Source organism: Mesoplodon mirus (assembly GCF_964341445.2).
Source record: "Mesoplodon mirus genome assembly, chromosome: 2".
NCBI classification, from domain to species: domain Eukaryota; kingdom Metazoa; phylum Chordata; class Mammalia; order Artiodactyla; family Ziphiidae; genus Mesoplodon; species Mesoplodon mirus.
In genome coordinates this window covers 192,638,794-192,656,630 of record NC_138977.1, presented here as the reverse complement: position 1 = coordinate 192,656,630, position 17,837 = coordinate 192,638,794, and the positions used below count along the sequence as shown (strand labels likewise).

General features: G+C 37.7%; 1 protein-coding gene across 3 annotated transcripts in view; it reads left to right on the top strand.

The window, feature by feature from the left end:
- The first annotated feature begins 7,647 nt into the window (after window positions 1-7,647).
- Window positions 7,648-17,837, top strand: part of RNLS (renalase, FAD dependent amine oxidase) — a 305,450-nt gene continuing 295,260 nt past the window's right edge. For all 3 annotated transcript variants that reach the window (XM_082637716.1, XM_082637714.1, XM_082637715.1), the window contains exons 1-4: window positions 7,648-8,081; window positions 8,965-9,070; window positions 9,674-9,816; window positions 13,895-14,053. In XM_082637716.1, coding sequence (XP_082493842.1) covers window positions 7,964-8,081; window positions 8,965-9,070; window positions 9,674-9,816; window positions 13,895-14,053 — 526 coding nt within the window. In that variant the 5' untranslated portion in view covers window positions 7,648-7,963. The remainder of the gene's footprint in view (window positions 8,082-8,964; window positions 9,071-9,673; window positions 9,817-13,894; window positions 14,054-17,837) is intronic.

Sequence of the window (17,837 nt, the reverse complement as noted above, 5' to 3'; positions counted from 1 at the left end):
AGATTCACTCTTTTTGATTTGTCACCTCCTGAAACTCTGCCTCCAACATCCTCATTCTCTGAGTTTTCTTGATTCTGGCAGTTATCAATTTTTTCCCTACACTTGGGTAGGAACACTTGAACCCATAAAGAATCATATTTACCTTAAAACAGTTAGTATGACCCCCTGGTATACTTTTCAAAATTTGAGAGAAAAACAACTTTTATCAAAAGGTTTTGATGGTTGTTTTTACCTAAATTATGAAATAACTAATACCAAGTATTGCACATGTGAAAAAATGAAGTTTTATTTATTGAAATGTTGTTTTACTAAGAACATTTAATTGGAGGTCTACCACCTTAACCAAAATGTTATGTGTACAATACAGTACAGGGGCAGCACTGGTATACAGGGATTCTCTCTAGTGTGTTCAAACTCGTATTTTTCTTTTCTCCAGTGGTGTGCTGGAATCTCCTTTCCAGATGGCTGGACTTCTATAAAGCCTTTCTCATCCACAGGTGTCAGCCCACATCGGCATTCCCCAGGTTTTCCCAGTTGCAGCTATGAAGAGTTGGGACAGTTTCAATGGCTTCTGCTGGTTCCACAGCCCATACAGAGGTGTGTCTGCCTACCAAGCTGCACAGGTGGGTTAGACTTTTCTTGGGTCCCTGGTAATATGGTGCTGGATTCCACAACTCCCAAAGAGATTTTCTTGTTTGTGATGGATATTGATTTTTAGTTGTTAAAAAGGGGAACAAAAAGGAGGGACATTTTATATCACCTTGATGCTGATGTCACTTTAGTAATGTTAAAATGTCAACTTTTCTTAAATTTTTCTATTTTTTTCTATATTCAGTAGAATCCCAGTAAAAATATTATAAAACTTTTTGGTAGAAATTGACAAGCTGATACTAAAATTAATATAAAAAGCAAAGAACTAGAATATTCAAAGAAAATAAAAGAAAAAAACCAAGTCAGAGTATTTCTCTCTGATTTCAAGACTTAAGTTACTGTAAAGGTACTATAAGCAAGACAGTGTGGTAAACAAAATATTTCTATATCCATACAATGGAATTCTACTCACTAATAAAAATGAGTAAACTACTATTACATGCAACAACATGGATGAATCTCAAAATCATTCTATGGAGTGAAAAAAAGAAACAGGCATTCAAATCATAAAAGAAGAAGTAAAACTTTCACTATTTGCAGATGACATGATATTAAATATAGAAAACCCTAAAGACTCCATCAAAAAAATTAGAATAAAAAAATTCAGTAGAGTTTCAGAATACAAAATCAATATACAAAAGAGTGTTGCATTTCTATTCACTAAAAATGAACTATCAGAAATAGAAATGAGAAAAAATCCCTCTTACAATAGCATTGAAAAGAAGAAAATACCTAGAAATAAAGGTAACCAAGGAGGTGAAATACCTATACACTGAAAACTATGAGACATTAATGAAAGATATCGAAGAAGACACAAATATACATCAAGATATTCTGTGCTCATGATTGAAAGAATTAATATTGCTAAATTCTCAATATTACCCAAAGCAGTCTGTAGGATCAATGCAGTCTCTATCAAAATTCCAATGGCATTTTTCTCAGAAATAAAATAAACTATCCTAAAATTTGTATGAAAACATAAAAGACCACAAGAGCCAAAGCAATCTTGAGAAAGAAGAACAAAGCAGGAGGCATCTCACTTTCTGATTTCTAACTATATTACAAAGATATAGTAGTCAAAACAGTATGGTATTGACATAAAGACAGACACATAGATCAATGGAAGAGAATAGAGAGCTCAGAAACAAATGCACACATATATGTTCAATCAGTTCACAACAAGAGAGCTAAGAACATACAGTGGAAAAAAGAGAGTCTCTTCAATAAATGGTGTTGTAAAAGCTGGATAGCCACATGCAAAAGAATGAGACTGGACCACTATATTATACCATGCACAAAAATTAACTCAAAATGGATTAAATACTTTAATGTAAGATATGAAACCATAAAACACCTAGAAGAAAAATAGGGAATAAGCTCCTTGGCATCAATCTTGGCAATGATGTTTTTGTATTTAACACCAAAAGGGCAAGCAAAAAAAGCTAAAATAAACAAGCAGGACTACATCAAACTTAAAAGCGTCTGCACCGCAAAGGAAACCATTAACAGAATGAAGTCAATCTACCAAACGGGAGAAAATATTTGCAAATTATATCTGATAGAGAGTTAATATCCAAAATATATAAAGAACTCACACAACTCAATAACAAGAAAACAGTTCAACATAAAAATATGGCCAGAGGACCTGGATAGACATTTTCCCAAAGAAGATAAACAAATGACCAACAGGTACATGAAAAGGTGCTCAACATCACTAATCATCAGGTAAATGTAAATTATAACCCCAATGAGATATCAGCTTATACCTATTAGAATGGCTATTATCAAAAGACTAGAAATAACAAGTTTTGGCAAAGATGTGGAGAAAAGGGAACACTTATGCACCATTGGTGGGGATATAAATTGGTACAGCCAGTATGGAAAACAGTATGGAGGTTTCTCAAAATATTAAAAACAGAAGCATTTATGATCCAGTAATTCTGCTTCTGGATATTCATCTAAAGGAAAGGAAAACACTAACTGGAAAAGAAATTTGCACCCCCATGTTCTTTGCAACATTATTTGTAATAGCCAAAACATGGAAGCAATATAAGTCCATTGATGAATGAATGGATAAAGAAAATGTGATATCTCTATCTATCTATCTATCTACCTACCTACCAATCTATCTAAAAAATTCAGCCATAAAAATGAAAAGAATCTTGACATTTTGGACAACATAGATGGACCTTGAGAACATTATCCTAAGTGACGTAAGTCATAGAGAAAGGCAAAACCATATGATCTCACTTATATGTTATCTCAAGAAACAAACAAATGAAAACTGAACTCATAGATAAAAGATTGGTGGTTGCCAGAGATGGGGGGTAGGGACGAGTGAAATGAGTGTACAGGATCAAAAGGTACAAACTTCCAGCTATAAAGTAAGTCATGGGTATGTAATGTACAGCATGGTGACTCTAGTTAATGATATTGTATTGTATATTTGAACGTTGCTAAAAGAGTAGATCTAAAATGTTCTCATCAAAAGAAAAGAAATTTGTAATTATGTGTGGTAATGGATGTTAACTAGACTTATTGTGGTGAACATTTTGCAAACTATACAAAAATCGAATCATTATATCTCAAAATTTGTCTATTTAAAATTAATTTCTTAAAAAATAGCATCAGTTTAAGAAAAGTTCGTTTCGACTTCACAACTTATAATTTAGTAATACCATGAGTTTTTTAAATCATTGCTGTCAAATCTGGAAAGCCCTCTGTCAAGGTTTTGTCATATGTGTGCTTTAAAATTTCAGGACAGTTCAAGTCGCCCTAAATACCTAAGTACTCTCTAAACTGACTACATTTTTCCTAGAAGCCTTTCAAGACTGTTATAAATAATTTACTTACACAGAAATTACTGCAAACTACAAAAATATATTCCCCTATATTTACACTATATATATTCTCAGCTAAGTGTCCATAGGCAAATTCCAAAATTTCCCATGGCCATGCCAGCACTAGCAAACCAAAGGGGAACAGTGACAAAGAGGAAATGAGAGTGGAAACATCCAATGGTCTTCATCAAATGTGGTTACTCTATATTGATTTTCCAAGTTTGTAAAAATATATCACCTTGTGAGTCAATTAGAGAGCCCTGGAAGGGACTTACGCAAGTGAGGGTTTTGAAGCTTAAGCTTTGTGACTTTCACAGTCATTCCAGGTTGGCTTGGAGAGGAGCACTCCGATTTCGAGAGGAGCAGGGGACAAGGTGGATCTGAGAGAACTGAATGATCTGAAAGAAAATATGTAAATTTAAAATACATGCGATCTATTATAATGGACAAATGTTACCATCCTGGAATAAATTTATTACTCTGTATTGGCCTCCACCACCTTCCTTTGCCCAGCCACTCAGGAGTGAGTGTGTGTGTGTGTGTGTGTGTGTATGTGGAGGTGGGGGGCGCCTCAGGTGAACGTTGCATCCGTTAATTGAAAATAAAGAAACTTTGTTTTCTTTGTGCTTCTGAATACAATACAAATAAACGTAGGACATTATTCTTAAAAAGACAAAAAAATACCTCTGTGTTATTCAATTTATATAAAATTATAGACAGTGAAAACTGATCTGTGATGACTAAAATTAGATCAGTGTTTGGCTGCGGACAACTATGAAGGGATAAATTAGTAAGGAGCACGAGGAAGCTTTTGGGGGTGATGACAATGTTTGGTATCTCGATTAGGATATTAGTTTTCTGGATGTATACATGAAGTCAAACTCATAAAATTCTGCCTTTTAAATATGTGTAAATTAATACATATAGCTGATTCACTTCGTTGTACAGCAGAAACTAACACAACATTGTAAAGCAGTTATACTCCAATAAAAAAAAGAGAAAAAAATGTATAAATTAATGTATTTCAATTATATTTCAAGGTGGACAGAATACGAGAGAGGCCTTTTTTCAGAATGATCTTTGCACTCATTCCAAAGGTGTAATTCAAGCAGATAGGGTGGGTGTTATGAAGCCTGGACCTTGGTTTTATCTTTCTTTGGAATACCTGGTCTTGATCTTGTTTTTCTTGAATCAGTAGCTATTGATACCATCTGACTTAACTGGCCCTAGCAGAGGCATCACTCACGTGGTCTTGAAGATTATGACCTCTCCCACTCTCTGAAGTTTATCTTAGCGTAACTCCTAAACATCTATTATGGTGATCTTTCTAGACCTAGTTTACACATGACATATTTTCATATAAACTCCCAATATAAATAGACTACATTCTTCATGAAATCCATTGAACTTATTCATTCTTTTTTTTTTTTTTTTTTTTTTTTTTGCGGTACGCGGGCCTCTCACTGTTGCACTGTTGTGGCCTCTCCCGTTGCGGAGCACAGGCTCTGGACGCGCAGGCTCAGCGGCCACGGCTCACGGGCCCAGCCGCTCCACGGCATGTGGGATCTTCCCGGACTGGGGCACGAACCCGTGTCCCCTGAATCCACAGGCGGACTCTCAACCACTGTGCCACCAGGGAAGCCCTTATTCATTCATTTTTAAAAGAATAAGCCTACAGAGAAAATAGTTTACTGAGTCACAGATAGCAATATACCTATGAACTCTAAAGACTTTATAGTTTGTATTGTGTGACTTACAGATACATTATAATGGTAATTAATTTAAAGCCCTGTCAAGGAATAAATAATGTGAGAAAACTATTATTTTGGGAGAGAAGTTAACATATCATTTTTTCATTTATCCATATTCTTGTTTATAGAAGAGATGCTTAGCAGAAAGGTGAGGTATGACATATATGACCTTACAAAATGCTAGACCTGTGTAATCTGCACTACCTGGTATAGAACTCAGTATTGTGGCCTGATAGTGCTCAGTAGATGAAGATTAAGTTGCTTCTCAGATTTAAAAGTAGTATCTGGAGATTGTAGTTAACTTATCTCCGACCTAATATATCTATGGCTGTCTGATCCTATACTCAAGTGTACTCGGTGTACATAAGGTACTTTGCAGAAATGAATATTTTAATATTTCTGCCTAGTTAGTAGTTTCTGAGCAAATAAATCTTCAACTTGAATTAAAGAACAAGCCTTGGAAGTTAAAAAGTGTTAGACCTAGAATGATTTGCTCCCATTCAAAGAGTAATAAATCTTATTTCCCTGGAATCAGTTGCTTTCATTCTGTGGTAGGGACGTTCCCTTTTCTCTTCCTGAGAAAATTTGTTCACATTCAAAGATGGATGAAACTCTGGGTCATGGAGCCAGCCATTTACATTCCAGTGGAGCAGTTTTCTTTCCCTCTCCCAGGAGGTGAGGTGGCAACTAAACAACTGTCCAATTCCTATTTAAACTGCTGGATTCATAAGTCTAGGGTTCTTCTCCTATGGCACAAGAGCAATCCTTTGTGCCATGGGCCTAATCATAATACAGCTTCAGAAGGGGAACAGATTGAGGCATGAGGAACTGATGTGTTTATTGCTACAATAGTCTTGCTGATCCAGAAACTTTATGTTTACTTGTAGGATAAAATAAATGCATAAAGATATTAAAAACGTATCAGAATAGTTCCAATTAATATCTAGTCAGAAAACAAGTACACTAACAATCACTTCCATAGTTCAGTTCAACAGACGTACAATTTTCAGATTTCCAGAAAATGTCAACTAGGGAAAACATTGTAGTATGTGGGAACCACCTCACTGTATCTCAATGAGATCACATGCAAATTTTCTAAAGAAGCTATTGCCATACAAAATAAACAAATGGATTACCAGTAATATGAAGAGTCTTTGTACGGTGTAGATTTGGACAACAGTGTCTTTAGGAGCTAAAGGTTAGGATGCTCACAAATGCATGGAAATATCCGGGAGACTTTTACAACTGTTCAAACAACTACTGAATAGCTAATGAGAGTTCCTGCCAGTGCTGCCATCCATGGGGATGCATAATGCGTGAAGTGAATTCTGGAGCTGTTGAAAGAGGGAACCAGAGGTAGGGAAGAGTAAAATAGAAGGTGACATAGAAAATACAAAAGGTTGAAAGAAAATTTTCCAAGCACCTGTGGGGCAGGGTCTAGAAAAGTAAAATGAAATGTTCTCAACTGCTTTAGTTAAAATAAAAGTAGTTAATGACAATGCGATAGAGGATACAATTGTCAGCTTATATAACATTTTGGCATATCTGATATGTTTTGACATGAATTCTTTGTTGGCAGAGGTGAAGTTACACAATCCCTTTGGGAAAAATGATACCTAACTGAATGTAAGGATGAAGATATAGTATGTATGCAAATCGACTGTTTACATTTCATGGGACACAGTTACAAGTTAGACGAGACCTCGTATTTGTGGCCCATCTTGGCTAAGTTTTTATCTACCATGGACAGATGGTGTTGGGTAGTGGAGGGCAGTGTGAAAAAGGAGGCAAGTGTTTCAGAAAGCAAGGAGACTTAAGGTGGACCCCTTGATGGCAATCTTCTCCAGGCCCAATTTCTTCAAACTGAGAAAAGGAAACATGTATAAACCAATGAGGAGAATCTGGATTTTTATACATGGCCTTGAAATCCTAGCTAGCCATGGGACCCCGAATCATTCTCATGGCTACATAAGGTAGAATGGCCAACCATCACCAAGTGATTTAAACCATTAGCTTGGATCTTGATGTTTTTGGTTTTTAAAGCTAGATCCTTGATGTTTGGCCTGATAGCTACACATGCTTGTCCGATCCATTACATTAACTTCACAAAAAGACAACACCACATTTGGGCTTGATTTAGCATTTTATGATTGAATTTTACTAGTTTTATAGCACAATTTCTATAGGCATAAGCTTTTCATTGTCCTAACATTTCATAATAAAGATGATTGTGAGTTGGTGTATTTAATTGTATTATACTGATATGATATTTAACTTGATATATTTAAGATACAGACTTTAAAATATGTAGGGAATGATTTGAAATGAATAAAGTTATATACATTTCAAAGTTTTTGCCTGCAGCAGTGTAGGCAAAACAGTGCCTACCCTGTGGCGAGGCGAGGTCTCACACTCTGACCTACATGATTTACAGGTTCTGGGGGGCGAGGGGCAGGCTGGAATTCACAGCTTATCGGATGGGGCCAGCCTGTCTTGGAAGCTCCTGGCCCTCAAACCAAGGGGAAGGCCAAGGTTTGCTGGTCTTCAGCGCTGATCATCCCCTCAGCCCCGGTCGCCTCCTCTCCGCCCCCTGCAGGCCAGCCGAGGAACTGCTCAGGGATCGGGTGAGGCCCGGAGCGCGGAGCCGACATCTCTAACCCGCTGAGCTTTGGCTGTTGCACCTACTGCAGGCCGGCCACCCCGCCGCGGAGACAGCGGGCCATGGCGCGGGTGCTGATCGTGGGCGCCGGGCTGACGGGAAGCCTGTGCGCAGCGCTGCTGAGGAAGGCGGTGGCCCGTCCTTTGCACCTCGCTGTGTGGGACAAGGCTGGGGACTCAGGTGGGTCGTCTCCTGGCCGAAACGGGAAACGCGGGGAAAAGAAGCCGGCGGGGACCATGGCTTCTGAAGTGGCCTGGGCCCTCCCGGAGTAAGTCTGTGAAGAAAATCCAGCAGCTCGGCGGGCGTCTGGTCATGTGATCGGAGACTTCCGGCGCCCGTGAGCCTGAGAGGGCGCGCGGGTGGAAGCGGCGACCCCGGCTGGGCCGGGGGGTGGGGCGGGAGTACCGAGAGCACTTCAGAGGGCGGCCTGAGCGGCCTGGGAGGGATCCTGACTGGAGTTTGCAAAGCCTGGGCCTGCCGCTGTCGCTAAGAAATGGATTTTTTTCTTGGCCGCTCTGTGCCTGGGAGGCTTATCTCTAGATTATGAGAATCCTCAAGTGCCCGTTGACCAAGACTTTACGAAGATCTAGTTGACAGCATCCTGTCACTCTCCTGAAATCTGACTGCAAGAGGGAAAGCATTCGTTGATTCGTTCATTCTGACATTTCATTCATTATTTTGTTTTCTTTTGCCCGTTCGTTCATTCCTTTTACTCAGGTAAATAGATGCCTCAGTCACAGTGCTGAAGGGTGGCGCATTATTCATGTGTTCTTTTAAAAAAAATCTCACTCAGTGACCAAATTGTCTCTTAATTAATTCCTGACAATGTTAGATGACAAAATCTTCAGTATAAAAAAACGTTTTCTAGATGTCTGTAATCTGGAGAAAACAGAATATTTAAAAATGTATTAATTATTATGAAAGTAAAAAATTTTAAAAATATTTAAAAATATTTCCTCAAACAGTTCTAAGTAATCTATTTGTGGTAACCTGGGGTGAATAGCGTCAACTGCAAAAGGTTCATTCTAATGCACTAAGACATTTTCCTGGGGACTAATTCAAGGAGGAAGAATGACCACAGCCTGCAGTCCTCATAATCCACAGAGCACAGTGGACTTGGGTGCCCAGTACATCACCTGCACTTCTCATTATGCCAAAAAACACCAGAGGTGAGTTAGTCGAAAGGGGTGGAATCTGTCTTACTGGTTGTAGGATGTAAAAAGATACAAATCATCCATTTTTAGCAGGGTTAAACTTTGACTCTTGTAATATCGTGAAATTATGTTACCATCATTGATCGTATTAGCAGTAAAAGGTTAACCTGAGTAAAGCGGGAAAACTGTAATACATACCTCATCCAATTGTGACCATCAGATGAGATGTTGCATGGAACATAGTAAGGGTTCAATAAATAAGAGTTCGTATGTTGGTGCTGAGGAAGAGGACAGATAGCTGTGATGGAAGTCAATCTTAACCAGCTTTAAAACTGGTGTATTGAATACCTTTCTTTTTATTTTCACTGACTTTAATTTTGAAATATATGAGAAAATAGACCTTTGACTAAGATTAGCAAAAGACTATGGATTCTCAAAACATTTCCGTTCTTCACCTGAATTATAGTTTTTATTAACACAAAACATATGTTGAGCTGTTCATAGGAAGATTTCTAGTTATTATTTAGGGTTGTAATCTCTAAGAATTCTTGGAAGAGAATATAGTATTTAGAGCTAAGTGTAGCATATAGTTATGTTATACATATTGATTTATTTCAGTTTTTATGATGAACTGTTAGCTCGTGGTGTTTTGAAGCCTCTGACCTCTCCTATTGAAGGAATGGTGATAAAAGAAGGAGATTGTAACTTTGTGGCACCTCAAGGAGTTTCTTCAATTATTAACCACTACTTGAAAGAATCAGGTGAGAATATAATTTTTTCTACCTTCTTTTAAAGTTAGCATTTTAAAATAAAAGTTATACACATAATAAAATATTAATGCTCTAAAGAAAGTTATAAAATAAAGTAAATGTTCTCCTACTCACCACTCAATAGCTAGTTGTCTTCCCCTAAAGTAATCATTGTTTCCAATATATGCTTCCAGAAAAATGTTTATGCATCTATCTATTGTTCTACGTGGCTGTCTCTATTTACCTATTCATATATTTGTATATATTCTTTTTTAAAACATTAATGAGGTTATTTTACATAAGCCATTCTATACTTTTCTCATCTATGTTTATAATAAATCAATCTCTATCTCTATCTATGTCTATATATATCCTATTGGTTCTATTTCTCTGGAGATTCTTGACTGATGCATAATCATAGAGTGAATCATATCTTAGGTCTATTTTCATATCAGCAAATTCAGTGTGCTTCATTCTTTTCAATGCCTGTTCAGTATTACATGGTATGTGTGTATTGTTATTTAGTTAACTGTTAACTTTCTGGTAAGTATGTGGATTGTTTGGGGTGGTGGTGAGGGGTTGTTTTGGTTTATGCGAATACAAATATTACTGCAATGTTTAACCTTGACATACTTTTGAAAGCATATCTGTAGGATCAGTTCCTAGCAGTACAGTAGGTGTGTCAATGGTATGTGCATTTTTTATATAACTAGGTTGTGCCATCTCTTCCTCTTAAAGAATATCTCATCAATAGTGAAAGAGAACGTCTCTTTCCACACATCCTGATATTATGGAAATTTAAAAATTTTGCCCATGTGATGGGTTAAAATGGTATTTCCTTGTGTTCTGATTTGCATTTACTTAATTATGAATGAGTTTATGCATCTTGTTTTGCTAACCACGTCTGCTTTTTTTTCTTGTGAATGTCTTATTCATAACCTTTGCCTGTTTTCTATGAGGATTTTCATTTGTTCTTTATATTTATTATAAGTGTTTTAAAATGGATTTTTTTGAAAAAGATGATAAATAATCTTGGATGATAAATGATTTATTTTTTAAAACAGAAATAGGCTTCTTGATGAATCATAAATAATTGCCCAACTGAAGATCACTGAGGAAAGGTATAAGGCTGAGTATTTGTTTTGTTTCATAAGCTATTTCTAGAATAGTTACTGTTTTGGTCTCCTTCATCAAATATTACTAATTGGGAACTCTGAGAATCCCTGATACTGGGCATGGGAGGAGCCGGTGAGATTGAATATACATGAGGACATAGTAAATACCATTCTGGGTGAGGCCATTTCTCCATCTAGGATTTAGTCTATGATGGTGTATTCATCAGGATTTTCCAGAAAAAACAGAATCAAGAGGATATATATATATATATATATATATATATATATATATATATGGAGATTTATCATATAGAATTAGCTTATGTGATTTTGGAGGCTGGCAAGTCTGAAGGTCTGCTGGAGACCCAGGAGAGTTGATGGTTTAGTTTCAGTCCAAAAGCCTGAGACCCCAGAGAGCTAAAGGTACAGTTCCAGTCCAAAGGCTGGTGAGCCTGAGACCCAGGAAGAGCTGATGTTTCAGTTCAAGTCTGAAGGCAGGAGAATAAAACAATGTAAACAATGTCCCAGTTCAAAGGCTATCAGACAGGAAGACTTCTTTACTCCTGGGAGGGTCAGCCTTTCTGTTTTATTCAGGCCTTTGATTGATTGGATGATACCCACCTATGTTAGGGAGGGCAACCTGCTTTACTCAGTCTACCAATTTAAATATTAATCTCCTCTAAAAACACCCCACAGACATACCCAGAATAATGTTTGCCAAATATATGGGAACCCCCATGACTCAGTCAAGTTGACACATAAAATTAACCATCACAGATGGTGACACCATTTGGATATTTTGTAGAATGTCACCATCAGCTTCATATATTGCCACCATACAACTTGAAAAAAAAAATCTCATTTCCATCATGATTTTTACTTAACCCAAATTAGATGTGCATACTTACTAAAATTTCCAAGTACTTACTAATTGTATTATATATCTAGCCATCCATGCATGCATACATCCATTCATCCAATAAACATTTACTGAGTGCTTACTATATACTGTTTTAGGCACTAATGATACATGAACCAAAGTCCCTGCCTCTTATAGCTGAGGGACACTCCTTGAATACATTGTACCTACATCCTTTTGTGTTACGTGTTTGGGGGACTATATGCTTTATTTTCCAATTTTGCTTTGGAAACTCTTGGCAGAAGAGGTCATATTTAATTATTTGTAGCTCAAACAGAATCTAATAGTACCTTGTACGTAGTAGGTAGGTATAGTGATATAGCTTTAGATTTCTAAGATATATAAATATACATATATTCATTCTAACTTAGCCAATTCTTAGTAAAAACCTATTATTTCAATTTGTGCAGTCTGTTGAGTGTGAGTACTTTAGATTTCTTATCACTATGTAAAATATTTATTTCAAAAGTAACTTTTAAAAAAGAATTACATACTACTGGTAGAAAATTTGGAAAATACAGAAAAATAGCAGGGGAAAGTGTCACTATAATATATAAATCAACAATAAGTCCATTTTGTGACATACTTTCTGCTTTTTTAAAAAATGAATTTTTATATAATTGAGTTCAAGGTCTACATATTTTGAGTCTACATATTTCAAGGTCTACATATATTGAGAGATTGACCCCTGGGCCTCATTCCTTCTACCATATTTGCATTTGATTTAAAAAATTTGTAATTACTATGTTGTAGAGTTATTCAAGGGAATGTGAAAGATGTAAAGGTATATGAGATCTGGAGACCTGACATGGAGGAGCCCAAGAGAGTATTTTGGGATAGATAAGACACACCTAAAGCATAGAGATACTTTGGATCAATGTCTGAATGAGTGGTAAAGGCAGTGATTGTCGAGATGAGAAGGATCACATTGGGCTGGAGTAGCTATGGAAAGGAAGCTTCATGGCAAAGGTTGGATTTAAGCTGGATGTTTAGTGGCTAGGAGCACGAGGTGTCCCATGCAGTGATGGACAGGATCTTTCATTGTGCTTTTCCCCCCTTATTCCATTTTTATTTATTTCTTTTCTATTCACGAGGCCAAATAAAAGTAGATTTGCTTTAACATCATATTTTTCTCACAACTGGAATGTGAGGTAAGTACTAGTATACCAGGGAGACTTAATGATCCAATTATATTTTCCTATCTTTCAGTTTATGGTTCATGATTCAGTCTTTTAAACAAATATTGATTAAATACCTAGTACATGCCAAGTACAATACTTTATATGCTATATATAGAAAAAACAGGCATAATTTGTGGCTTTTAAGTTAAAAGGGAAGAAAATATTAATCATATAACTACTCAAATAATTATTAAAATATCTTTGTGATAAATGCAAATAAGGGAAATGCTATGAGAGAACATTCCAGATTGTATTTCTCTTCATTTTGATTCTTTGTCATAAAGGTAATTGATCTATCGATGAGACTTGGATTTCTCTTCAGAGTTTTTTTTTTCAGGTTTAATAGGGAATATTGATACTTTTAATAGGGAATATTGATACTTTTAATAGGGAATATTGCTCTTTCTTGGTATTACTAGAGAGAATTCTTTACAGCTTTACTAAGATGTATACCTGCTCTACAAAGATAATGAACTTTAGAGTCAGGTGGATGTGGATTTAAATCATGGCGTGACATTTCTAAATCTGTTTCCTTACCTGGGAAATGAATTTGTATAATGTATATCAAGTGTTTGGCATAGTCTTGACATACAGTAGATGACTAATGAAAGATATCTATGGTTTCTATTATTATTAGTTGTAGTAGTAGTATTTTTTTTCCCCAGAGCAGGCATTGTTAGGGAGGTCCAAGGGCGCCAGAAGGGAGGGATTCCCATTAAACGAGATAGAAAGTAAAGAAAGTGAAGCCCAGGGGCTGTACAAGATGCACTTTACCATTTTATTCATCTGAGTGGATCCAGTCTGTGACTCTTCTCTTCCCTCTCATTCGTATGGAAAATCCTGATGATGTGAATATGATTTTGCTTTTGGAACAGGTGCTGATATCTACTTCAGACAGTGTGTGACCCAGATCAACCTGAGAAATGACAAATGGGAAGTCCTCAGGGAAACAGGCTCCCCTGAGCAGTTTGATATTGTTGTCCTCACGATGCCAGCTCCTCAGATTCTTCAGCTTCAAGGTGACATCGTCAACTGTGAGTCTCAGCCTGCACTGTTTACCTTAGGGAATGGGCTCCCTTTGATAGAGCGTGAATTCAGTTTAACTGACTTAGCAAAGGGTGTATTAGGGATTCTACTGATTTGCATGTTTTAAAAACTGATACTATGGCCTGGTTCATTGTATTAGTCTAGGTCAAATTGAAATCCAGATTTTTAAAAACCCACTTAAAAATGGAATATTTCTGTTTTTTTCCTTGCCTTTAAGAAGTAAGTATTTTTGATGGAGATGTAGTAGTTTGGCCCAAAAGAAGAACAGTCTCTTTGTGGCCATTCTGGAAAAAAGAAGGTTTTTATGATATAAGCATTGATTATGTGACAAGCCTGGTAAACCTTACCTTGGATTGTTCTTGAGTGTGAGTCTCATGTTCTTCCCTGATTGTGATTTGTTGACTCACCTTTCACCTGGCTTCTCCCACCTCCTTTTTAAAAAAAACAGCTTTGAGACTAATTCACATACCATACAACTCATCCATTTGAAGTGTATATGTCAATGGTATTTAGTATATCCAACGACATACTGCAACCATTCCCACACTCAATTTTGGAATATTTTCATCACCTCAGAAAGACACCCCATATCCTAAAGCTCTCACCTCCATCCCTCATCTCTGCCTCCAACTCTAAGCAAACAGTAATCTATTTTCTGTCTCTATAGATTTCCCTGTTACCTGGATTCTTTTTTTTTTTTTTTGCAGTACACGGACCTCTCACTGCTGTGGTCTCTCCCGTTGCGGAGCACAGGCTCCGGACGCGCAGGCTCAGCGGCCATGGCTCACGGGCCCAGCCGCTCCGCGGCATGTGGGATCTTCCCGGACCAGGGCACAAACCCGTGTCCCCTGCTTCGGCAGGCAGACTCCCAACCACTGCGCCACCAGGGAAGCCCCTACCTGGATTCTTAAGAAAAGCTTTTCTATAGCTCTGCTTTGTATCTACCTATGCCAGGTTTGACTGATTATTCTCCTCCCTTTCATCATGTCTGACTGACCCTGACACATAAGTCATTGATTTTTGGAGGATACCTCATCTTGCTTTGAAGTCCATGAGTTATAACAAAGCAGAGTCTGGTGATGGTGGCAAAGCTTTGGGGATGTGACATGCCTGTAGCTTTTGACTTTGTGGCATGACTGAAGGTGATATTGGATTTGATTGAGAAATAGCCTTTTATGCCACTGTTAGAAAGAAAACTAGTAATGAATATGGTTTATAGATCCTAGATTTAGAACTGTAATAGAGATTGTTCTCTGAGGAAGAATGTAGCTGCATATTACATCTTGAAAGCAGTTTGAGTATCAGTTCTACCATGCAGTAACAATATATAGCTTCTTTTGTTGTACAGTCTGAGACAGTAATATAGAAAGGATTGGAATGTTTATTAGATAGCTATAGGCAAAGTAAAAAATGAATTTCAAAGATCTCTTTCATGAGTCTACCTCTAGTGTGTTGCCAAAGTCACTTTAAAGTAGGATAATTTATTGCCTTGGATTCTGTAATAATTGGATTGTCGGCTCTTATGATGAAAAAGTTTAAGAATGATTGACTTAGTACTTTTGACTAAGAGTAAGGACCTTTGGGGGGTTTTACTGGCTCAGTTCAGAATTGGACCTCATGCAAGCAATTCTGTGTTTGCTTCGTTGTTATGAAATAACCCATCTTAGCAGTAAAGGTTTAAAACAGAATGTCCTAACATGACCCTTGAATACCTGTGGGTCTAAAACAAAGGGATTAAAAACATATGATTTCTATTTATCTTATAAATCTCAATAAGGACCTCAGTATGAGGAATTAGCGTCTCTCTCTGTTTCTCGAGAACCTTAAATACACTCTTGCTTGCTTATTAGACATCTTCAGTTTCTTGAAAGACCTCCATTTACAAAGCTATCTATTGCCATCTAGTGGACGCAGTGTATATTGCAGTCCTCCACATTTTTTTAACTAGAGAGAACTATGAAGATGACCGAAATATAGGCTATAAAACTATCTGTAATATAATTCACAAAACTCCATTCACACAAGGAAATGAATTTAGGTCCATGATAATTAACTTACTCAAAAGTTCATAGCTAATTAGTGACAGAACTAGGGCTGTGCTACAGGTCTCACATTCATACCAACTATTAGCAGCCCTGTGTCTTTGGCTTTCTTTGTGCTTGTCTTTTCATTCTTTCTGTCTCTCTTTTTAAATCATGTCTACTCCTTAGAATCAATATAGTACCATCTCTTACATGAAAGACTTCCCTTTTGATTACAGTGTGGTCTAGATTTTCCCTTATCCATCCTCCCTTTCCCTATTTTCCTTTTTACAAAAGAAACAGAACTAGTTTTTTTTGGCAATTACTTATTACACTTACTACATTCTCCCAGTTAGGAGAACAGGGAAGCTTTATGAACTATATAGTGAACCTCTATGATTCATGATTTGCCATCTGGTTCTATAACAGTGCTACTCTCTATATATTAATATTATAAAAGCGAACTCACTTAATCCTCACAACAATCCTAATTACTATTATTTCCATTCTTGGTGGTGATGCTGAGATGTGAGCCTTAGTAGTGTGACTCCAGAGCCCATACATGTAACCACCGTTATACACGGTGTCAGACTACCCTATTATTGATTGTTTCATGTATTTGTGAGTTCCCACAGTGTCCCGCTCATTTTTTTTTTTTGTGGTACGCGGGCCTCTCACTGTTGTGGCCTCTCCCGTTGCGGAGCACAGGCTCTGGACGCGCAGGCTCAGCAGCCATGGCTCACGGGCCCAGCTGCTCCGCGGCACGTGGGATCCTCCCGGACCAGGGCATGAACCCGTGTCCCCTGCATCGGCAGGCGGACTCTCAACCACTGCGCCACCAGGGAAGCCCAGGAGTGCATATTTTTAAAGGTCTCCTAATGAATAATCTTCCTTTATAGTTTGGTATGCTATCTCACATCCTTAAAACCAGAATGCTAATTTATTTTTTTATGAAACAAAAGGAAAGAAGGAAGGAATGAAGAAAAGGGAGGGGAAAGGAAGGAAGGAAAAAAGAAAGAAAGAGAGACAGAGACAGAGGCAGAGAGACACAGAGAGAGAAGGAGACAGACTGGGTCTGGAGCTGGACTCCCCGTGTGAGAGCCACTCCTTCTATCCCCGTGTAGACTCACGTGCATTCCTGCTCTGACCAGATGAATCCATAGAGGTGAGAACCATATTCATCTGAGCAGAAACATGTCAGTAACCCTCCAGGGAGAAAATGTGCTAGTCCTGCCCTACCCTTACCCCATAAAACACTGCTAATTTTGGACCAAAGCCCTCAAGCCCCCTAACATTACTTCAGAAAGCAGACAAATGAGAGCAAAAGTGTGGTCCATGCTGAGCATGTGGCCACAGATCAGGAGAGTTGCCAAAAAGAGAGTTGAGAGAGACAAGGAGAGTCATCTAGCTGGCCTCCTTTCTTGAAGAATCCTGGTCTCCTCTGGGTTCCTTGAATGAACCACACATTCTTCATCTGTGCATTTACTCACAAAGCTCCCATTGCCTGGAACAATTTGACACATCCTTTGTGTTCTCTGTCCTTCAGGACCCAGCTCTGGGCCTCTGAGTTCTTCAGAGCTTCCTGGGGGCTCTGTGCTTCAGGGAAAGCATTCAGAACCTTCTCTAGCACTTGGGTTTTATACTACTTATTTAGCATTGTCTACTCTGTGGAGGGAGTGAAGAACGTAGACTGACAAAGCCAGGATTCGTAACCCAGCTCTGCCACTTACTGTCTGGGTGATTTGGGGCA